This window comes from Sapajus apella, unplaced genomic scaffold, assembly GCF_009761245.1.
Source record: "Sapajus apella isolate SASKATOON/1434 unplaced genomic scaffold, GSC_monkey_1.0 scaffold23, whole genome shotgun sequence".
Taxonomy (NCBI): domain Eukaryota; kingdom Metazoa; phylum Chordata; class Mammalia; order Primates; family Cebidae; genus Sapajus; species Sapajus apella.
In genome coordinates, this window is record NW_022436963.1 from 35,262,001 (window position 1) to 35,286,534 (window position 24,534).

A 24,534-nucleotide genomic window follows, 5' to 3' on the forward strand; every position below is an offset into this window, starting at 1 on the left:
TATTTAACTGAGCTGGAGAGACTCAGTTTCTCCAGCTTTAAAACAGAAATCAGCCTCTGCCAGTTCATAGGTGCTGGAACAAAACAGACTTGTTCCAAACGAGATGATGCAAGTGAAGCGCTTACCCAGTGCTTGGCAACGGGCAGCACTCTCTAAACGTTAGCAAATACCATGATAGGGCACAAGGCCCTTAACTCTCCGCGTTCAGTTTGCAGAGGATCCTCAAGGCCAAGAGCACAGAGCTTCAGACGCATGCTCCTTTCCTCACGACCTTGTACGAGCGCCCGCCCCCTAGCCGGAGCCACGGCGACACGTAGCCTGACTTCCGCTTCCGGCAGCAGCTTCCGGCAGCGTGACCTGAGCGCGAGAGGCCAATGGAGTGCGGGAGCTGAAAGAGTCTTCGCAGACGGCCGGTAACTGGCGGCGGTTGGGAATAGCCGAGTGTGGCTCCTCTAGTGTTTCAGCTTGGGGAGAGAAGGGCAGCCTTCCTCTTGCAGCCGGGGCCGGAGCCGGAGCCGGGCGGTACTTCAGCCCAGTGTCGTGGTGGAGCCCATCTTGCTGCCCCTCCCAGGCCTTGACCCGCTCCCTAGGATTCCTGGGGCTCAGTGGGTGTGAGTCGGGAGACGTGAGTTCTCTTCCATTCTGCGCCTCTCATTGGCTGTCTGACCTTGAGCGGAACGCGTCCTTTACCTGACCTCAGCTGCCTTTTTTAGAAGATGGAGATTGTATTCACAGTGACTGTGAGCTTCTTAACGGCGGGAACTGACTTAGTGCCAAACACTATCGTGTATCGTTGGCACAGCACAAGGACAGTATAGATATTCTCTATCCACTTAAGTTATTTGGAGTCACAGATCCTTTGAAAATCTGGTGTGAGCTACGGATCCTCCACCTCTGTAATACTTCCCCTGGCCCCCGCCCCAAACACAAATGCTTATGTATAGGAAATTTGTTTTACTATTTCAGATTACTTCCAAGACCTCTTCCCTGATGCCCATCTGTGGATCCCAGAGCCTGGCAAGTAGACATAGTAGGCGTTTGAATATTTGTAATCATTAGATAGTAAGTGTTCAGTTAATCATTTTTATTTTTAACTATTATTATTTTTTTAGACCGGGTCTCACTGTGTTGCTCAGGCTGGAGTGTAAAGATAATGTTCACTGCAGCCTTGACCTCTGGGCACAAGCAGTCCTCCCACCTCAGCCTCCCAAGTAGCTGAAACTACAGGTGCTCACCACCATGCCCAGCTAATTTTTGTATTTTTGGTAGAAATGAGATTTTGCCATGTTGCCCAGACTGGTCTCCAGTTCTTGGCCTGAAGTGATCAGCTTGCCTCAGCTCCCCAAAGTGCTGGGATTACAGGCATGAACTACTGTGCTCAGCCCAGTTAATCATTTTTTATTTATTTTTTTTGTTTGTGTATTTTTTTTTTTTTTTTGAGACAGATTTCGCTCTTTGTTACCCAGGCTGGAGTGCAATGGCGCGATTTCGGCTCACCGCAACCTCCACCTCCTGGGTTCAGGCAATTCTCCTGCCTCAGCCCCTGAGTAGCTGGGATTACAGGCACGCGCCACCATGCCCAGCTAATGTTTTGTATTTTTAGTAGAGACGGGGTTTCACCATGTTGACCAGGATGGTCTCGATCTCTTGACCTCGTGATCCACCCGCCTCGGCCTCCCAAAGTGCTGGGATTACAGGCTTGAGCCACCGCGCCCGGCCTAATCATTTTTTAATGCATGAAATGCTGTCTACTTCACAGGAGGGAAGAAGATAGATATCTTATTAGTAAGTTTTAATTGTTGGCCTGGCCATGTGCTGCTCTCACTTGTCTCCTGACAACTCTAGGAGAGAGGTTTACTTAATTCTCATTTGGAGGCTTGGGAGAATTAATTTGCCATAAGTCATTCAACCTATATGGTGGAGGAAAGAATTCAAACCTGTATCTATCTGAAACTCCAAAGCCCCCCCCGCCTTTTTTTGTTTTTTTTATTTTTTTTTTTGTGGTGGAGTCTTGCTCTGTCGCCCAGGCTGGAGTGCAGTGGGACGATCTCGGCTAGCTACAGTCACCGCCTCCTGGATTCAAGCAATTCTCCTCCCTCAGCCTCCCAAGTAGCTGGGATTACAGGCGCCCACCACCATGCCCGGCTAATTTTTGTAATTTTTCATAGAGACGGGGTTTCATCATGTTGTCCAGGCTGGTCTTGAACTCCTGACCTCAGGCGATCCAGCTGCCTCAAAGTGTCAGGATTACAGGCAACAGCCGCCAAACCCAAACAAGCCCTATATTCTTAACTAACCATGTTCTTAACATCTAGATGCAGCAATGTATTTGAATGTGATCTGCAGTCTTTATTGTAGTTGTGAAATGGCTTTTGTCAACATGGGTGACCCCAAAGCAAACACTGCATGCTATGGAAATATTTTTTGTCTCTTTTTCTCCCATGGTATCTGTATTCCTTGTTTAATAATAACGTCATGTTTTACAACCTGCACTCTGTACCCATGTTATTCAACCCTTTTTACTTTGGTGATTGCATATCAGGTGTATTGACCTTTTATGGCTATCAGTTGTGTTTTCTTGTTCTTGACTTCCAGAGCCCATGTTTTTGATTATAACTGAAATATGAGATGACAATATTTGGACTTTATTTCTTTTTCTTTTAAAGGGACAGTACTGCTTTTAAAGGGACAGTGTTAGGAACCTCGGAAGCACAGCCAACATGTGTGACATTGAAGAAGCCACTAACCAACTCCTAGATGTGAACCTTCATGATAACCAGAGGTCTGTACGACTGACAGAAAGTGACCTCACAAGTGAATCTGAGCTTCTAGTCACTATTGGAGCCACTGTACCTACTGGATTTGAACAAACAGCTGCAGATGAAGTGAGAGAGAAACTTGGTTCACCATGCAAAATCAGCAGAGACCGCGGCAAGATATATTTTGTCATTTCACTGGAAAGTCTAGCACAGGTTTGAATGGAGCAATATTTTAAAAAGTTTTCTAAGCTGATCATTTTATGATTACTTTTCATTTTATAGACCCCTTTGGAATCCTTTCTGATTTTCATTGCTCTGCCCCAAATCAGGTGATTTTAAAGTATTACTGCATTTTCTATTGAATACTGATTTGTAATTTTGACTGTAGTTTCAGTATCCCTTTTCTGGAGTGCTTAGGACCAGAAATGTTTCAGATTTCAGATTTTTGGGGTGTGGGGGAGTTTTGGAGTATTGCCAGTTGAGCATTTCTAATCTGAAAATCTGAAATACTGCATTGAGTATTTCCTTTGAGCATTGTGTTGGGGTTTAAAAAGTTTCAGATTTTTAGATTTGGGATGCTCAACCAGCAGTAGGATTGCTACATTTTTAGAGGTGATCCTAGTATTTCTTGAGGATTGAATTCACCAGAAAGAATTCTGTTTAACCTAAGAATCTCTGAGTAGCACAGTATTTATTTACTTCAGCATCTAGCAGATGTTTAAACTTTGGTGATGAAACATAAAAGAGATTTTCCTTTTAATCTGCATAGAAGATTCTTGCTCAGAAGTAATTACGACTCAAGGTAAAAAGTGAAGATCACCAAACTGCAATCTTGCTGTGATAAAGCTGAGATATATCTGGTTAACACAAAAGCAGCAAGAGGGCAGGGATTGTTGTCTATTTTTATTTTCCCACCAATATATCCCAGGCTCTTAGTGTCTGGCATATAGTAGGTACTCAGAAAATATCTGTGGGATGAATTGGTAAGCAAATAATTTCCATCCAATATTTTAGCCAATACCCTCAGCAGCTTTGTGAAGATAGACACTATTATTATCCTCATTAATCATTAGGCTTAGAACAAATAAATAATTTGACCGGGATCACTTAGCTGGAGCTCAAATCCCCTGCCTTTAACCATTGCAGCATACAGTGTACCATAAAAAGCCATCAGGGAAATATTGATAGAGCCTACTTGAGTGGCTTCACCTTTCCCTTCTCCCCAAAAAGACATGTTGCCCACAAAACACTTCAGGCTTCTCTCTTTCCATCTGCCCTTTTTCCCTTCCTCTAGGGGAAAGCTGATTGGTAACCAAAGAGATGAGAAACTAGGGAAATGGGACATTTAAAAAATACAAAATGTAGTTAGTAGCTGCATTAAAACTATTATTCCTAGTTTTTTAAATACTTACTTATTAATAGTTTGTGCTGTTCAAAAGCTTTCTCAGAAATGTGGTTTTTTTTTCTCCCAGGTTCATTGTCTGAGATCAGTTGATAACTTATTTGTGGTGGTTCAGGAGTTCCAAAATTACCAGTTCAAAAAAACAAAGGTGAGCTATTCCAAACATGGTGGCTGATTTTTGGCTGTCTTCCCCAAAGAGATTATTTCCACTTTTCACAGTCTGAAAATTTAGCATTTGTAGTAGAGAATACTGGGAGGATTTTACAGTAAAATCCAAAATTCTGCTCACAGTCTATCCCAAAAGATGTTTTTAAAAAATTAGTGTTGAAAACCATTGAAGTTTATGCGAAAGAAAACATTGTTTTACTTACAAAAGATATAAGGCTTAGATTAGCTTTGCTCATACATATATATAGTTCCAAAATAGAATTGCTTACAGAACATGAACCAAAGAACCAGTGACAGTTTGTGTCTTCTACAAATAACACTTCCTCACCATCCTGATTTTGCTCTGCTTTCTTCTCTTTCTTCATTTTTTGAAATAACGCCAAAGTAATATCTAAATAGTCTTTCAGTTGTTAGGACAACAGCTTTGTCTCCAATATGTATGTAGCGTCTGAATACTAAATATTCAGCTGCTGCCTAAGCTGAAGGTTGAAAATAGATTGCAGCAAGGCTTTAGGTTTTTTCCACACTGCTTTTTGGTTAGCTTTCTAGAGGTAACTGCTTGCTTAAAAACATTTTTCTATCAGTTTTACCTATCTTAGAAATAATCTTTTTTAAAACAACTGCGATATACTACCAGTTGTCTAACTTTTATTTATTGGCAACATGTTGACTTCCAAAACGTTATTCAAAAACCGATCAAAGTTGTATGAACCCACCGCCTAGAAAAAAATAAGACCAGACCTAAAAGAAGTCAGACTGAAGATAGATAAAAAATTTTTTTTTTTTTTTTTTTTTTGAGACGGAGTCTTGCTCTGTTGCCCAGGCTGGAGTGAAATCTTGGCTCATTACCACCTGTGCCACCCGGGTTCAAGCGATTCTCCTGCCTTACCCTCCCTACTAGCTGGAATCACAGGAGCATGCCACCACACCTGGCCAATTTTTGCATTTTTAGTAGAGATGGGGTTTCGGCATGTTGGCCCTGCTGGTCTTGAACTCCTGACCTCGTGATCCATCCTTCTTGGCCTCCCAAAGTGCTGGGATTACAGGCATGAGCCACCATGCCCAGCCTCCATCCCCCTTTTTAAAAGTGTGAACAAATCTGATTTATATGGTTTTTTAAAAACTGGTTAATACAGGTATTTGGAGCAAACTTGTAAAGACTAAAAGGATAAAGAGGGAAAAGTAAGTCTTTCTTCCTATATCCCCATGCTATGCAGCTCCCTCCCTGGAGGCAACAATTCCTACCAATTTCTTGTGTATTCTTGTAGAGATATTTTACAAATAAATGTATTTTATTTACACAGATGAAAGCATAGCATACATACTGTTCTGTGTTGTGCTTTTTTCATATACAAGTTGAGTATCCCTTAACTGAAATACTCGGGACCAAAAGTGCTTTGAATTTTGTTTTGTTTTGTTTTTTGAAATATTCTGGGCCCGACGCAGTGGCCCACGCCTGTAATCCCAGCACTTTGGGAGGCCAAGGCGGGTAGATCACGAGGTCAGGAGCTTGAGACCAATGTGCAAGATGGTGAAACCCCATGTCTACTAAAAGAAAAAATAGCCAGGCGTGGTGACGGGCATCTGTAATCCCAGCTACTTGGGAGGCTGAGGCAGGAGAGTTACTTGAACCTGGGAGGCAGAGGTTGCGGTGAGCTGAGATCATTGCCCTCTAGCCTGAGCAACAGAGCAAGTATCTGTCTCAAAAAAAAAAAAAAAAAAAAAAAAAGAAAGAAAAATATCCTGAGGATGGAACCCACGTCTAAACACATGATTCATTTATTTCATGTATACCTTATACGTATAGCTTGAAGGTAATTTTATATGATTTTTAAAATAATTTTATACATGAAACAAAGTTTGTGTACACTGAACTATCAGAAAGCAAAGGTGCTGCTATCAGCCACCTGTGTGGCATCATATTGGCACTCAAGTTTTAGGTTTTGGATCTGGGACATTGAGATTAGGAATGCTCAACCTATGTGTTGGAGATCTCAGCAGTATCATTGCTGGAGTTGGCTGTGTATACTCCGTTGTGTGGCTGTATCATAATTTAACCAGTCCCATTTTAGGACATGAGGTTTTTTCACACCCTTTTGCTATTACAGTGGTGCAACAAATATGCTATGTAAATTCTCGTACGTATTCAAACTCATCTTTGTGTTTATCCCATTGATATTTGCTGATAATGACAACTGTTTAATTTTAGTTTTGTCATGCTTATACTTTTTTTTTTTTTGATCTGAGACAGAGTCTCGCTCTGTCGCCCAGGCTGGAGTACAGTGGTGTAATCTCAGTTCACTGCAACACCCGCCTCCTGAGTTCAAGCAATGCTTCTGCCTCAGCCTTCTGAAGAGCTAGGATTACAGGCATGTGCTACCATGCCTGGCTAATTTTTGTATTTTTAGTAGAGACCGGGTTTCACCATGCTGGCCAGGATGGTCTCGATCTCTTAACCTTGTGATCCACTGACCTTGGCCTTCCAAAGTGCTGGTATTACTGGAGTGAGCCATCACACCTGGCCTCATGCTCATACTTTTTGCTTTTTCTTATTTGAAAAGTCTCTACATTATATCATCTTTACTTTTTTCATGTGCCTGTGTTTTCGAATAGTTTGGAAGGGCTGTGTGTGCGTGTGTGCGCACTGTCACCTTTATAACTACAATTTGATATTATCTACCTTATCTACCATATATACACAGTATTTTTTGAATCCCTGCTAAGAGCAATGATGAAATTGGCATATTTATACTTTTTTCCTTCATTTTTTAAATTATTTTTCTTAGTGTTCACCCTTAAGCCTTTAAATATATTTTATTTATCAGCTTTAACTTCTATCTTTTTACCTCTGGGTATAAGAGATGAGAGTATCAGTAAGCCCATTTACATGCCATGCCAGTTTGTAACATTCACCTTCTGCTTTATAGGCACATTATTTGTCCTTTTGTTATACTTCGTATCTGTTGAATGGCATGAGTTCAGAAATGTTTGTCTTTCGCCTTTATATTTAGCTGATAGTTTGGGTATAAAATTTGGAATTAGGCTTTCCTTTCTTAAGAATATTGTAGTCAGTGTTCACTCTCTTTTGTAAAAGATTTATTTTTTTGAGATGGGATCTTGTTCTGCTGTCTAAGCTGGAGTGCAGTGGCATGGTCATAGTTCATCGGAGCCTTGACCTCCCAGGCTCAAACAGTCTTCCCATCTCAGCTTCCTGAGTACCTGGGACTACAGGCATCTGCCACCATGCCCACCTAATTTTTGTATTTTTTTGTAGAGACAGGACAGAGTTTTGCCATATTGCCCAGTCTGATCTCAAATTCCTGAGCTCAACTGATCAACCTGCTTCAGCTTCCTAAAGTGTTGGGATTATAGGCATGAGCCACTGTATGCACCCCAGACTCTTTTTTTCTTGTCCTTATTTCCCAAACAATACAGTATAACAACTATTTACATAGCATTTACATTGTATCAGGTATTATAGATAAAATAGAAATGATTTAAAGTACTCTTGAGAGGATGTGTGTAGGTCATATGCAGATACTATACCATTTTATATGAGGGACTTTTCGGCATTCTTGGGTTTTGGTGTCCTTGGAACGGGTCCTGGAACCAGTGTTCCCCATGGATACCAACTGTCTATAGGCAAAAGTAGAGGTTTGTTCGATTATGTGGTGAGAAATGAATGGATTTTTTTCTCTATCCTTTATAGGAAGAAGTTCTAAAGGATTTTGAAGACTTGGCTGGAAAACTTCCGTGGTCAAACCCCTTAAAAGTGTGGAAAATTAATGACAGTTTTAAAAAGAAAAAAGCAAAGCGCAAAAAGATAAATCAGAATTCAAGTAAAGGGAAGATTAATAATGGACAAGAAGTCAAAATCGATCAGAGAAATGATAAAAAAGACTTCACTAGCCATGCTTTAGATTCCCATATCTTAGATTATTATGAAAATCCAGCCATCAGAGAGGAGGTATCAACATTAGTAGGTGATGATTTGGCATCTTGCAAAGATGAGACTGATGAAAGCTCAAAAGAAGAAACTGAACCTCAAGTGCTAAAGTTTAGAGTCACATGCAACAGGGCAGGAGAGAAACATTGCTTTACCTCAAATGAGGCTGCAAGAGATTTTGGGGGTGCTGTTCAAGATTATTTTAAGTGGAAGGCCGACATGACCAACTTTGATGTGGAGGTAGGTGTAGGCTTTGACTATGATGATTGAAGAATGCCATCACAGATATGTAGGATTTTCAGACTAATCCAGTCTTATGCTGAATTTAATTGAGGAAATAGGGGGTAGTTAAGAGCATAGGCAATGGAGACAGATTTAGATCCAAATTTTGACTCCACAACTGTAGCTTCAGACTGCATAGTCTCTAAGTCTCTTTTTCAAATGGAGCCAATAATAGTGTGTACCTTTAAGGTCCTGAAGGATAAATGAGGTACATTTAAAATATTTCATACAATACCTTGCATACACTAAGTGTTCTGTAGATGGAAGCTATCAAAGTTGAGTTGTCTTGTTTTCTTTCTTTCCTTTTTTTTTTTTTTTTTTTTTTTTTTTTAAGAGACAGTCTTGCTCTGTCACCCACTGAATGCAGTGGTATAATCTCAGCTCACTGCAGCCTCCACCTTCCTGGTTCAAGTGATTCTCGTGCTCAGCCTCCTGTGTAGCTGGGACTGTAGGCACACGCCACCATGCCTAGCTAATTTTTGTATTTTTTAGTAGAGACATGGTTTCACTATGTTGGCCAGGCTGGTCTTGAACTCCTGAAGTGATCTGCCTGCCTCGGCCTCCCAAAGTGCTGGGATTACATACATGAGCCAGCACACCTGGCCTGACCTGATTTCTTTGTTGTTGTTTTGTTTTGTTTTGTTTTTGAGATAGAGTCTTGCTCTGTTGCCCAGGCTGGAGTGCAATGGTACAACCTCCGCTCACTGCAACCTCTCGTCTCCCAGGTTCAAGCGATTCTCCTGCTGCAGCATCCTGAGTAGCTGGGATTACAGGTGCCCACCACCATGCCTGGCTAATTTTTGTATGTTTTAGTAGAGACTAGGTTTCACATATTGGCCAGGTTGGTTTCGAACTCATGACCTCAGGTAATCTGCCTGCCTCAGTCTCCCAAAGTGCTGGAATTACAGGCATGAGCCACTGTGTCTGGCCCTGATTTCTAATAGGGTACTTTTTTACGATACTATGTGGGCTTTCATATTATAAAATTCAACCAGAACCAAAAAGTTATTTTGTTTTTGTGTGTCTTGGTTGCAGAACTTTGCTACTGAAAAGATAAAATAAGGCTGGGCACAGTGGCTCACGCCAGTAATCCCAGAACTTTGGGAGGCTGAGGTGGGTGGATCACTTCAAGTCAGGAGTTCGAGACCAGCCTGGCTAACGTGGCAAAACCCCATCTCTACTAAAAATACAAAAATTGGCCAGGTATAGTGGCATGGTCCAGTGGTCCCAGCTACTGGGGAGGCTGAGGCAGGAGAATCACTCGAACCAGTAAGGTGGAGGTTGCAGTGAGCCGAGACCATGCCACTACACTCCAGGCTGGGTAACAGAGCAAGATTCTCTCAAAAAAAAAAAAAAAAAGTACATTTTTTAAACAAACCCTGACCTCAAATCAGGACATCATTGCTAACACTCATCCTAGAGTTCGGGAGAGTCAGCTGTCCTCTTTCTTCTATAGTAGCTGATGTATTTACTAAGGAGCCAATTTCTGTTGCTTTTGGGACACTTGAATCTGGGGCAGGTCACTGATTCTAACTTTTTTGTGCATGTCAAATCAGGAGAATAAGTCCCCATTCTTTTTTTCCTTATATACTGCCATGAAAATGAGTAGGTGGCTCACACCTGTAATCCCAGCACTTTGGGAATCCGAGGCAGACAGATCGCTTGAACCCAAGAGTTCAAAACCAGCCTGGGCAAAATAGACTGTCTCTACTAAAAATAAAACAAATTTTTTAAAAAAGAAAATGAATAAAAACAATTAATTTAATTAAAGCAATTAAATTAATTAAAACAATGATGTCTAAAAGCTAGTAAGGTAGTAAGGTGATTCAGAGGACAATTTCTGGAGCCATGCTGCATAGGTTTAAATCCCAGAGGAGGCCGGGTGTGGTGATGCCTGTAATCTTAGCGCTGTGGGAAGTCAAAGTTGGAGGATTGCTTGAGGCCAGGAGTTCAAGACCAGCCTAGGGAGACCCTGTCTCTACAAAAAAATTTAAAATATTAGCTGAGTATGCCTGTAGTCCCAGTTACTTGGGAGGCTGACTTGGGAAGATTGCTTGAGCACAGGAGGTCCAGGTCACAGTGAGTTGTGATCATGCCACCACACTCCAGCGTGGGTGACAGAGTGAAACCCTGTCTCAAAAAGAAAAAAAAAGTGAATTCCAGAGGAGCTGTCTTTGTGCCTCAGTATTCTCATTTATAAGGGGAATAATACCTAGCTTAGGGGATATGAATATGAGATGAGGCCATGTATGTAAAGTGTGTAGAGTAGTGCTTTGCATTACGAAATGCTATATGAGTGTCAGCTGTGCTTGTGCTGTTAAGCTCATGATGAAGAAATCTTTTGGTGAAAAATTGGGGATCATTTTAGTTTAGTTTAGGTCACTTTTGAGACAGGATCTCACTGTGTCACCCAAACTGGAGTGCAGTGGTGTAATCATGGCTCACTGCAGCCTTGACCTCCCAGGCGCAACTATCCTCCCACCTCAGCCTTCTGAGTAGCTGGGACTACAGGCATGTGCCACTGCACTCAGTGTAATAAGACTTTTTATTTGAGACTCTGCCAATTTTGAAAACTTTTTTGTTGAGATATACTTTGCATAAAGTGTACAGATCTTAAGTGTACAGCTCAGCAAGTTTTTACTTATATACACAATGTGTAACCATCCAGATAAAGATATAAAATATTTCCAGTACCTCAGGAGCCCTTTCTCAATAACTACCTGCTCAAGGTAATCAATCACTAATCTGACTGCTACCATCATAAATTAGTTTTGCCAGTGTTTGAACTTCATATAGATGAAATCATATAGTATATACTTCTTTGTTTCATTTTAACATCTATTTTCTTTTAATTCACTGTATTTATCAATTGGCTACAACAAGATTTCACCCCAATTTTTATAACACATAGTTTGAAGGTTTACAGGTTTTTAATACGTATTTCTTTAAATGTCTAACTTTTTAGACAGTTCTGGGCTGTGGTGTGCTTTGTGGATCAGGTGTCCACACTAAGCTTGGCATCAATATGGCGACCTCCCAGGAGTGGGGGACCACCAGGTTGCCTAAGAAGGGGTGAAATGGCCGAGGTCGGAAAAAGTCTTACTACTAAGTGCAGTTTGAACAATCCTAAAACTATTTTCTCTTGTTCCACTTTACTATAGGTTCTTTTGAACATCCATGATAATGAAGTCATTGTGGGGATTGCATTGACTGAAGAGAGTCTCCATCGAAGAAATATCACACATTTTGGACCTACAACTCTTAGATCAACTCTTGCCTATGGCATGCTCAGGTAAGAAAATAGTGTGCTGTCCAGCTTAAAGTGGCACCTTGGTTTGAATTTTGCCTTCAAAACACTGATTTGTGTATGTGTGTTTGAGGTACTGTGTTGGAATGCAGTGGATCAAGAATAGGATGCAAAGCTAATGATCTCTTTCTTTCCTTTCTATCTAGTATTGACTCCTTGTGGCCTGAAAATACTGCTTAATAGGTATCTCAGTTTTCTTTATTTATTTTTTTTAGACAAAGTCTCACTCTGTCGCCCAGGCTGGAGTGTAGTGGTGTGATCTCAGTTCACTGTAACCTCTGCCTCCCAGGTTCAGGCAGTTCTCCTGCCTCAGCTGAGTAGCTGGGATTACAGGCAACTGTCACCATACCCAGATAATTTTCGTATTTTTTTTTCTTTTTCTTTTTTTTGTTTTTTGAGACAGAGTCTCACTCCGTCGCCAGGCGCCAGACTGGAGTGCAGTGGCGCGATCTTGGCCCACTGCAACCTCCACCTCCCAGGTTCAAGCAATTTTTTTGCCTCAGCCACCCAAGTAGCCGAGATTACAGGCACACACCACCATGCCCAGCTAATTTTTGTATTTTTAGTAGAGACGGGATTTCACCATGTTGGCCAGGATGGTCTGGATCTCTTGACCTCGTGATCTGCCCGCCTCGGCCTCCCAAGGTGCTGAGATTACAGGCGTGAGCCACTGTGTCCAGCCCGTATTTTTTAATAGAGATGATGTTTCACCATGTTGGTGGGGCGGGTCTCAAATACTGGACCTCAGGTGACCCACCTGCCTCCACCTCCCAAAGTGTTGGAATTACAGGTGTGAGACACCTCGCCAGCCAGTTTTCTTGATTTTAAAATGAGAGTGGTAGTTTTTATCTACCTTTTGAATGGGGTTACCACATTTCTCTTTAGCAAGGATATGCATGTTGAGAGCAAATTTTGCTGTTTCATTTCTGTGCAGTCAAAAAGATGAAAGCAGAGTTTTTTTGTGTAACGTGTAAATGAATAGAAAGCTTTTACTCACATTTTTAAGCCTTATACTCACAGCAACCCAGGAATCGTCCTAGAATTTTTCACTTTTCAGAGTGCAAGACCTGTCTTTCCTTCTTCTTTGCCCTTCTTTTATTGGGTGCTGCTTTTCACCACTTGAAAATGTTTATTTTCTCTAAGCTTCTGTTTTCCATATGGCAAAATGGGTTTCATGTGAGACTTAAAGGATTATTAGTGAGGATTAAGTGCTGAAGCATATACAAAATACATATTATATACAGTTCCTGGTATGTCCTGGTACTTAAGTCCAGTAATGCATCACTTACCAGGGATATGTTCTGAAAATGTGTCATTGCGCAATTGCATCATTGTGTGAACATCATGGATTGTAGTTACACAGATCTAGATGGTATAGCCTACTGTACACCTCAGCTATATGGTATCTCCTATTGCCCCTAGGCTTCAAATCTGTAAAGCATGTTATTGTACTGAATATTGTAGTCAGTTGTAGTGCAGTGGTAGGTATTTGTATATCTAAACATAGAAGGGGTAGGGTAAAAATATAGTATAATTACTGCATTTATATATTTGGTCCATCGTTGATTGGAAGATTGTTATGCAGCGCATGACTGTATTCCTTCTCTTCTAATCTTTTATCTTCCTAACATATTAATTCAATGACGGTGATAGAAAATTGGGCCTATTTGTTAAAGGAAAGTCTTCTAATCCTTCTAATCTTCATGATTTTAACAAATATGTATTATCTACTGCCAGGCATATGGTAGAAACCAGGGATACAGAGAGGGAGTCATTTTAGGCACAAATGTTAAAAACCTAAGTAATCAAGTTTCAGACAGAAAAGTGATGATTGTGCCAGAGCGGGGTTTATTGGAAAGATAAAGAGAAATCTTGGAGATTCCACAGAAAAGCTGAATGTTGGTTCTCAAGTAGGGTAGGAACCACATCTTGGAAAACCACCAGAAATGTAAGCAGTCATTTTTATCACCCTTAGAGCCGGTGGACTCTTGTCTCTTTCATCTATATGCTGTCTCATCTGAATTTATGTATTTCCAATTTCAAATGACTAGGGCTTTTAGCTCTTTGTTCTAAATTCCTGGAAGAGAGCATCTGATTAACATTGTTTGGTCAGGTGTTCACCCCTTATTCATCAGGAATGGCTTGGAGTACAGGGTGTTTACCCCCTCAAGAAGGTTGCCAAGGATTCTGTTGCCATGTGTTGAGAAGTAGGAACAAGGAGATAGAACAGTAGAACAGGACCAATATTACAATAAGAGCCCACTGTTAACCCCCAAGAATCTAACTTGTGTGGGAGATAAATAATTATCATACATGTGTAAGTCCCACACCAGCACATGAAAAGATTAGAAGAATAACAGAAGGGAAGAAACCTACTGACCTGTTTCAGGATGGGATACTTCATAAAGAGGGTAACACTTAAGCCACTAACAATAATGCCTCTAATCTTGAATCTGTTACCTACTGGTTTTGTGTCCCTGGGCAGGTAACTTCATGTTTCCTTGCATCAGCTTATCGTTAAACTGAGAATGATGATAATTATCTAACAGAGTCTTACCGAGGATTCAGTGAAATACATGAAAAGAGCTTCAAGTCCATGCCCAGCAAATACTAAGTGCTCAAAGTAAAGCATTTTTTTTCCTTTTTTTATTACCTGGTTCCACAGAGCAATTTTTTTATGTCAAGATTATTATCTTTAAATTCAAAAGGAAAGCAATACTGAATATCTATTGCCAGTAACCTTATATTGATGCATATTTTACTTGAGACATTTTTGAGTATTTTTAATGTAATACAGGTTTCTGTTGAAAACAACACTATTGGGCCGGGCGCAGTGGCTCATGCCTGTAATCCCAGCACTTTGGAAGGCCAGGGCGGGTGGATCACGAGGTCAAGAGATCGAGACCATCCTGGCCAACATGGTGAAATCCTGTCTCTACTAAAAATACAAAAAATTAGCCAGGCATGGTGGCACATGCCTGTAATCCCAGCTACTTGGGTGGCTGAGGCAGGAGAATCGCTTGAACCCAGGAGGCGGAGGTTGCGGTGAGCCAAGATTGCAGCATTGCACTCCAGCCTGGGCAACAAGAGCAAAACTCCGTCTCAAAAAAAAAGAAAACAACACTATTGTCTTAAGGTATGAGAGAGAGAGCGAGCGAGTGTGTGTGTGTACTTTAAGATGCCTGCAGACAAAATTTCATCCGAAAGTGAAATGGGATTTTGGAAGATAGTCAAAGGAGATCTGGTTATATGTAATGATTTTTTTTCCAAAGCAATAGAATATACAGTCAACCTATCATTACAAATTGATTTTTTTTTTTTTTTTTTTTTGAGATGGAATCTTACTCTGTTGCCTAGGCTGGATCTTGCATGATCTTGGCTCACTGCAACCCCTACCTCCTGGGTTCAAGCAGTTCTCACATCTCAGCCTCCCGAGTAGCTGAGATTACAGGTGCCTGCCACCATGCCCAGCTAATTTTTTTGTGTTTTTAATGGAGATGGGATTTCACTATGTTGGCCAGGCTGATTTGGAACTCCTGACCTCAGGTGATCTGCCTGCCTCAGCCTCCCAAAGTGCTGGGATTACCGGCATGAGCCACCACACCCAGCCACAAATTTATTTTTAAAATATTTGTAGGTTGGTGTTCCTTCATGCTAGTGTGATAGGTCCTCAATCTTAGAGCTTCAGGAATCATTAGTATAAAGCCTCAGCTTTTGGTTGAGTGTTCACATAGGCTGTTTTCTTTTCTCTAGGCTCTGTGATCCTCTGCCTTATGATATAATAGTCGATCCAATGTGTGGAACAGGGGCAATACCAATAGAGGTAATCATATTTCTTTAGCTTTTAGATAAGAGTGATAGATACATCCCGAATATTCCAGACCTAATGGGCAAATTAGACATAATGAAAATTTCATGGTTGGATCAGTGGACCCAAGAGTTTTAAAATAATTAACAATAGAAAAGTAGGAACTTTTTTGTAAAGAATGTAACTACTTATTTCAAATAGCCAAGTGCCACTGGACTAGATAGATTGTTGGTGATATCTATTCACTAGATTACAGAGGAAGCTGAGAATTAGAAACTGGTATGGGTCCTCTTTGTGTAACAGACAAGCTGGTAGACTTCAATGGGAGATAATTGAAGGCATAAGCATAAACTTGAAGAAGGTAATTTTCCTCTCTGTAATCCACTTAAGTTCCTAGAGGGAATAAATATAGTTATAAAAAGAGGAAACTTATGAACATTGCTTGGATTTTTTAGGAAGCCTGACAAGCTTAATACCAAATGCATTTAAATAGTTTTCAAAATTACTGTGATATTAAGAGGGCTCATAAAAACTGTGTAAAGCAAAGCAAGAAATGGAAAGGCATTTTCTAAATGGATAATATTTCACAGTATAGTCCCCTTGAATAATCAGTATCATCTATATGTTTTTAAACAATTTAGAAGAGAGAGCTCCCAGTAAAATCACTGAAATTTGTGTAAAACATAGTCGTTCTTCCATATAGTATCCTGAAAGCCAATTGGAATAAGCTGCAGGGAGATACTGCAGACTATATGATTGGGTAGAAACTGGACAGATGAGCAAGCCCACAAGGGGTGAAATAATTTAAACTGTAATTAGAAAACGATATCTGTGTTCTGGGAGTTAAAATCGAAGAATGAAATCATAGAAGTCTACCTGACGACTGTGTTCTCTGAGAGCTAGAGAAATTACTGTGGCTAAAGAGACTGCACAGTGAAAACCCAACTGTGGCTAAGAAGGATTCTGGGAACAAAACAGAGTGTTGTTTTCTAGTATGAAATCATGATATATATATGAAATAGCAGGTAAGGTCACAACATGTCAAGAAATACATAACAGAACTCTGAGTAAAAATAAAGACCGAAAACAAAAGATGAAGTTTGAACCATTTCCATGTGAGAGTAGACATGCAAATGTCAATGTAGAAAAACCTAAGCTGATATATGATCAAAATGAATAAAATTATGAAATTGACAAGATATATATAAAGATTTGTTCACCAGAGTATAAAATACTTGATCTAGAATACTTTATTTAAAATTTAGAAATACTATACTGTAAAACCCAACTCTTTCCAATGCTGAAAATCCAAGTAGGTTTAGGAGAAAAGGAATATTGGGGAATCAGAATCACTGAGAGGCTTCCTTAAACTCTAGGTCCCCTCTAGATCCCCACCCACCTGAAATTCTGGTATACTTTGGCTTCCCTTTTGTTTGAAGTCATTGTAGGATTGTAGACAGCAGTGTCATCACCCTCTAGTGTCTGCGCAAAAGAAAACTTCTGAAGCATTGTATTCATGGATGAGAAGTATGTTACTGTTCACAAAGGAAGAGGTGTTTGCTACTCATCCCTAAGTAGAGGCAAGCCTTTCTCTGCTTTCATGTCAGAAACCTTCTGTTAATCTGCATAGAATGTTGTTCAGACCTAGGGTCACATGTTACCTCATTGCACAAATGATATATGACAGCTTGGTACTTATGTTCTGCTGACAGGTTTTTTTATTTAAAGTTACAAAATCCTTCCAGGGATATGGTGGTTACTATTCAAAAGCTTATCATACAAAGGAAATTGCATTATTATTTATTATATAGTTATTATTATTATGTAGGGTTCTGTGAGCCCCTCCGTGTTGGTGCAGAGACAAGAAACTAGAAATAAAAGACACAGACACAGAGATAGAGAAAAGAAAGTTTGGGCTCAGGGGTCTGCTGCCAACCAAAGCGCAGAGACCTGCACTGGCACCAAGTGCCTGGACACTCTGACGAGTACAAAGCAGTGGGCAAGGAAGGTAGGGTGAGGTAATGGTGGTCGGTGATAGGGTCAGGTAAATCACATGTCTTTGAGATAGGGGGCCCAATACTTTCAAGTAGCCAAGGCAAGGAAAAAACCTAATGCGTCAGCGTTCTTCGCATATTTGTTAAAAATGTCAAGGACATTAATTCTTATCTTCTGAGAAAAAGAAAAACCAGGTGCAGAAGCAGGGCATGAGAGTAGACACGGAATGTGACCACTGAAGCATAGCATCACATAGAGAGTTAAGCCCCCAGAAGTCTGTGGGCTTCCCTGACAGCTGTCAGGCCTTACCACGAGCTTGGAGAAGGACAGTTTTCTTCAAACTTCCCCAGGAAGGAGGTGTCTTGGGATTTTCCCCTACAATTATTATCTTTTTTGAGATAGGGTCTCACTCTGTTGACCATTACAGTGGTGTGATCTCAGCTCCCTGCAACCTCTGCCTCCCTGGCTCAGGCCATCCTCCCACCTCAGCATCTTGAGTAGCTGAGATTCGGGTGCACACCAGTATACCCAGCTGATTTTTGTGTTTTTGTAGATACGGGGTTTTGCCATGTTCCCAGGCTGGTTTGAATTCCTGGGCTCAAGAAATCCTCCTGCTTTGGCCTCCCAAAGTGCTGGGATTTCAGGTGTAAGTCACTATGCCCAGCCGGAAATTGCGATTCTCAAATGTATCAGATTATGTAAACTCCACAACCACAAAAGAGTATAGGTTTGGTCAGTTTGATTTGGTTAATATTTTCAAACCACATTTACTTATAATTTATTTAGTGTGCCAGACACTGCTGGATGAGGAACTGAATAAAATACTAGAATGTACCTCAAAGAGCTTCCAGATTAGCTGGGAGGCACAGAAGGGAAGAAATAATTAAAAGTGCAACAAGTACAGTGGCAGAGGTACTTACATACAAAGTGCTTTTGGGAGCGGCACATGAGACAGCTTGGAGAGTTGAGGTTGATGACAGGGCATGAGGTTTGAGCTGGGTCTTAAGAGATGGGAAGAGGCTCAGCAAGCAGTGAAAGAATAAGAAGGCATTTTCAGCCAGGGAAATAGCACAGTTGACAACATGCAATGTTTTACCACTCTAGAAAAGCACAGGATTGTCTTTGTTGACAATTTAAATAATTATATTTTGCAGTTTACTACTTTTAACACATTCTCTTATCTTTTAGGGGGCTACTGAATGGTCTGACTGTTTCCACATTGCTGGTGATAATAACCCACTGGCTGTGAATAGGGCAGCAAATAACATCGCATCTTTATTGACCAAGAGCCAAATTAAAGAAGGGTAAAAATTTAAAAGATTTCTTAGCATCTTTTTGACTGAGACAATCACTTTTTACATTGACTTTATGAAGTAATACCCCCAGTGCATTGTGACATCATTGTCACCCAAATGAATAAACTGAGACTCCTTTTACATTTTTAAAGTTTATTGAAAATAATTTATATTTTAAAAACATTAATTATAATTTCCCCACCATATGCAGCTTTTCATATCTGTCTTATTAATATGTCTTTTCGCCCACATATTGGAAGAATATTCTGTAGATTCATTTTAATTTCACAAAATTTTAAACTTTATATTTTTACATAGTCTTTTTTGCTGTGGGGACAGGGTCTCATTTTGTCACCCAGGCTAGTGCAGTGGCATGATCATGACTCACTATAGTCTCAACCTACTAGGCTCAAGCAATCCTCCTCCCTCAGCCTCCCTAGTAGCTAGGAATACAGGCAAGTGCTACCATGCCCAGCTAATTTTTTAAACTCTGTAGAAATGGGGTTCTTGCTGTTTTGTCCAGGCTGATGTCAAACTCCTGGCCTCAAGAGATCCTCCCACTTCACTCTTCCAAAATGCTGGAAGGCATGAGTCACCACACCCAGACCATAGTCTTTTTAAGTCACTATATAATTTCCATGGTATAGAAATGCTACAGTTTATATAGCCTTTTCTCTATTTTTGTTACTAAGTTGTTGGTTATATATTTTTCTCTCTGATCTAATTTCTTAAGACAGTGCTTTTCGTGGTTTTTTTTTTTTTTTTTTTTGAGACGGAGTTTCACTCATGTTACCCAGGCTGGAGTGCAATGGCACGATCTCGGCTCACCGCAACCTCCGCCTCCTGGATTCAGGCAATTCTCCTGCCTCAGCCTCCTGAGTAGCTGGGATTACAGGCATGCACCACCGTGCCCAGCTAATTTTTTGTATTTTTAGTAGAGACGGGGTTTCACCATGTTGACCAGGATGGTCTCGATCTATTGACCTCGTGATCCACCCGCCTCGGCCTCCCAAAGTGCTGGGATTACAGGCTTGAGCCACCGCGCCCGGCCCAAACTGATGAACATTTAAACAAACTTTCTTTTCTAGCTTCTGAATATTTTATCTTGTTTCTACCTACACTTTTTGTCTATTCAACCTATACATTTCTATCCATTTTACTTTGGTTTTTAATATTTTTTGCCTTATGCTTTGTTTTGTGCAGTTATTGATATGCGGTTATAATACATATTTTATATATACCTTTAAAAATTATGTATTGATTGCCTTTATTGCATTTTTTTCTTAAATTCATTAAATGTCAATTAAATCCTTAATTTCTGCTGATAACCTTTGACTTACCTTCAGTTCCTAACTTGTGCATTATTCTGTTTTCTTAAACCAGTTGCTTTGCCTTAATGGGGAGGATTTAAATCCTTTGTATTTATTATTATTCATTCTGTCTTCTGTAATCTATATTTACCTTAACTGTTTTCTTAGTCTTGTTTTATATAGCATGGTCCATATATTTCCTTTTTTCATCTTAAAACAATGACTTATATATTTACCAATTTTACATATCTGTTTTTCTTTTAAGGTCTCCTGTTATTACTAAATAGTTATACAAACTTTATTCTTCACATAAGTCACCCCATAATGTAATTTACTGCTTTGGAGTTTTTTTTTGTTTTTGTTTTTTTTTTAAGAGAAGAGTTTCACTCTGTCACTAGGCTGGAGTGCAGTGGAGTCATCTTGGCTCACTGCAACCTCTGCCTCTTAAGTTCAAGCTCTTCTCCTGCCTCAGACTCCCAAGTAGCTGGGACTACAGGCAGGCTCCACCATGCATGGCTAATATTTTTATTTTTAGTAGAGGTGAGGTTTCCCCATGTTGGTCAGGCTGGTCTTGAACTCCTAACCTCATGATCTGCCTGCCTTGGCCTCCCAAAGTGCTGGGATTACAGGCATGAGCCACTGCGCCCGGTCTTCGACATCGTTTTTAAAGTTGCTTTTTGCAGTTCTCTTTGCATTACAATCATATTTTCAGTTTGTTCTTTTTTCTTTTTTGAGATGGGGTCTTGCTCTGTCACCCAGGCTGGAGTACAGCGGCACAATCCTAGCTCACTGCAGCTGTCAACTCCTGGGCCCAAGTGATCCTCCCACCTTAAGCCTCCTGAGTAGCTGCGATTATAGGCGTGTGTCACCATGCCTTGCTAACTTTTTTAAAAGTTTTTTAGAGATGAAGTCTCACTATGTTGTTCAGCTGGTCTCAAATTCCTGGACTCCAGTGATCATCCCACTTCAGACACTGAAAGTGCTGAGATTATAGGCACGAGCCACCGTGCCCAGCCTGACCTATTTTTTTTTATCTTCATGCCACTTCTTAAATTTGGAATAGGTTGATATTATCATTGATAGTCTTAGCATTTTATATTTTGCTGTAGCAATCTCTTTTCAGAAAAAAAAAATTGTTTTAACAATTTTATGCTTCACAATATGTTGAAGTACCTTTCCTTTGTCCCCATAGTAAACCATACTGGGGCTTACCCATAGATGCTGTTCAATGGGATATCTGCAATCTGCCATTGAGAACTGGCTCTGTGGATATTATCGTAACAGATTTGCCATTTGGAAAAAGGTGAGAACTGGTTGGGTTTTTTTAATGAGTTTTACTTTCACTCGTTATACTAGTATCTGCTTGTCTTCTAAACATGTCATTATTTTCCTTGTTCTTATTCTAAGTCAGGAAAAAAAAATTTTAATTTTAGCAGACTTAGCAGAGCTATTTTTCACTTAACATTATGATGGATTCACCCATTATGTTTCTTCTGAGAACTCTCAGGAACGTATTAACTACATTTTGAAACCTGACCATCATAGGAGGTTCTTTTTGTTTTTTGAGACAGAGTCTTGCTCTATCGCCAGGCGCCAGGCTGGAGTGCAGTGGCGTGATCTTGGCTGACTGCAACCTCCGCCTCCCGGGTTGAAGCAATTCTCCTGCCTCAGCCTCTCGAGTAGCTGGGACTACAGACGTGCGCCACCATGCCCAGCTAATTTTTATATTTTTAGTAGAGACAGGGTTTCACTATGTTGGCCAGGATGGTCTCGATCTCTTGACCTCTTGTTCTACCCGCCTCGGCCTCCCAAAGTGCTGGGATTACAGGCTTGAGCCACCATGCCCGGCCTAGGGGGTTCATTTTTAAATTTCCTGTAATTCACTTTCTAGCCCATTCTTGAATGATGTATTTTACACAAAAAGGTAGTGGAAGACTTGATTGTTTCTCAACATAAATTTTTTTTTTTTTTTTTTTGAGACAGAGTCTCGCTCTGTCACCCAGGCTAGAGTGCAGTGGCATGATCTTGGCTCACTATAACCTCCACTTCCCGGGTTCAAGTGATTCTCCTGCCTCGGTCTCTTGAGTAACTGGGTTTATAGGCATGTGCCATCACTCCCGGCTAATTTTTGTATTTTTTGTAGAGATGGGTTTCACCATGTTGGCCAAGTTAGTCTTGAATTCCTGACCTCAGGTGATCCACCCTCCCAAACTGCTGGGATTACAGACATGAGCCACCACACCGGGCCTAAATGATTTCTGATCACTTGTTTGGTGTATGGGTTGACTGCTTATTTTACTCACTAAGAGGACAAGTTATATAACTGACATAGTTGTCCAAAAAAAATTTTGAGTCAGCATTCTAAGCAGTTTACTAACTCAGCTTATTTCATTGACATGTAATGGCAAAGGTCTGGTTTCTAAAAATACAGCTATTTTTCAAGCCTCAGGATGCATGAAACTGTTTTGTTTAATATGGTCCTCGATTTTGTATCTTTTGCAAGTGTTTGACTCATTAGATCTTCTATTATAGGGTAGGATCCAAGAAGAGAAACTGGAACCTTTATCCGGCTTGCCTACGGGAGATGAGCCGTGTCTGCACACCTACCACAGGCCGAGCTGTACTGCTTACTCAAGACACAAAGTGCTTTACCAAGGTGCTATGCAATTAGCTCAAAATCTCAGCCTGTGGCAAGTTTCGGATCTTTCTGAGATTTGTGGATGTTGGTTTGGATAGGATTTGTTTTCTCTTCCCCTGAGGTTTCTTACCTGGCAGCTAAGAATCCTGGTTGGTGTAAAAGTAGATTGTCAACCCAATTTTTATGCTTTTTGTGTGTACACAGGCATTATCTGGAATGCGACATGTATGGCGAAAGGTGGATACAGTCTGGGTGAACGTTGGTGGTCTTCGTGCTGCAGTTTATGTTCTGTTACGTACACCTGAAGCTTTTGTACATCCTTCAGAACAAGATGGAGAAAGAGGAACTCTTTGGTAATACAAAGAATGAAGATGACTAATAGTACTTGTACTTCCCACCACTGGAAATGTTAGCATAAAGAACTCGGAGAGAAAAATAGTATTAACAAAAGTGCAGTCTGCACTCTTTAAACCTGTTCAAGGCTCTTCGTCCTGGTTAGCGAAAGGTGTGAATGTAATGTGATGGAATTGAAAAGTTTTACGTGGCCAAGCACAGTGACTCACTCCTGTAATCCCAGCACTTTGGGGAACCGAGGTAGGGACATCACCTGAGGTTGAGTTTGAAACCAGCCTGGACAACATCGAGAAACCCCGTCTCTACTAAAAATACAAAAATTAACCAGATGTGGTTGGCAGGCGCCTGTAATCCCAGCTACTCAGGAGACTGCAGCTGGAGAATCGCTGGAACCCAGGAGGCAGAAGTTGCAGTGAGCCGAGTTCACTCCGACAAGAGCGAAACTCCGTCTCAAAAGTTTTATAAGAAGGCACAGCTTCTCCTTGAAGCTCTTTTGATATGATAGCTTAATTTTGCTTAAAATACTTTAAAGATGCTTAGTGAAAAGCCCACAAAAGTGCTCTGAGATTGGGGTTTAGAACATTTTATTTTCAGGCTTTATAGCCTATTTTCCATTGTCAAGTGCAAAACTACCCTGACCCAAAGGAAAGGCAAAGAATCTAATTACATCTTAGGGCACATTTCACTGCCTTTGCAGCTTTGCTAAACCAGTTGCTCAAGTTCTTTACCTCAAACTCAAGAAATGAAGCATTATTATATTTTGCGAATGGTGTTCAGCCTCTAGGACGAAATCTCATAAGACCTATAGGAAAGTTTACCATCTGCCTTAAAGTATCCATCTATTATTCAGATTAATACATAGAACTAAAATAGAGGTCTAGGAATTATCAAAGGGACTGCAAGATATTGTTAGTATAGAACATTTCTACTTGTAAATAACACTTATATTGATAGATGGGGTATGGGACCAACAAATCAAATTTAAAAATTTTTTTTCAGTATACTAAGGTGTTTGTTGCTTTTCAAAACCAAACACAAGCCTCTCAAAGTGTTTGTTGGCTAGTTTATTAAACAGCCAAGAGAAAAAAAACTTATCTTTGAAAAAACTTTTAATTTGGGAGTTATGTGAGTTTGTTATTTTCTCCTGGATCACTATATTCACATTTAATTGCTTTTCCATTTGCAACAAGCCCTTCTTGAGAGTTTTGTGGAAAATGGTGCTTCCCTGGAACAAAGAGTAGTTGAGGTTTTATGTGGAACTCATCATACC

General features: G+C 40.4%; 1 protein-coding gene across 2 annotated transcripts; it reads left to right on the forward strand.

Moving 5' to 3' along the window:
- The first annotated feature begins 306 nt into the window (after positions 1–306).
- Positions 307–23,458, forward strand: THUMPD3 (THUMP domain containing 3). 2 transcript variants are annotated; one of them, XM_032290562.1, is made up of 10 exons: positions 307–413; positions 2,687–2,972; positions 4,232–4,309; positions 8,039–8,515; positions 11,719–11,849; positions 15,618–15,687; positions 18,856–18,971; positions 21,465–21,575; positions 22,805–22,928; positions 23,115–23,458. In XM_032290562.1, the coding sequence occupies exons 2-10, from the start codon at positions 2,721–2,723 to the stop codon at positions 23,265–23,267; spliced, it is 1,512 nt and encodes a 503-aa protein (XP_032146453.1). In that variant the 5' UTR covers positions 307–413; positions 2,687–2,720; the 3' UTR covers positions 23,268–23,458. The 2 variants fall into 2 exon arrangements, with proteins under 2 accessions (XP_032146453.1, XP_032146455.1); XM_032290564.1 differs by having other exon boundaries at positions 353–441.
- The last annotated feature ends 1,076 nt before the right edge of the window (positions 23,459–24,534 follow it).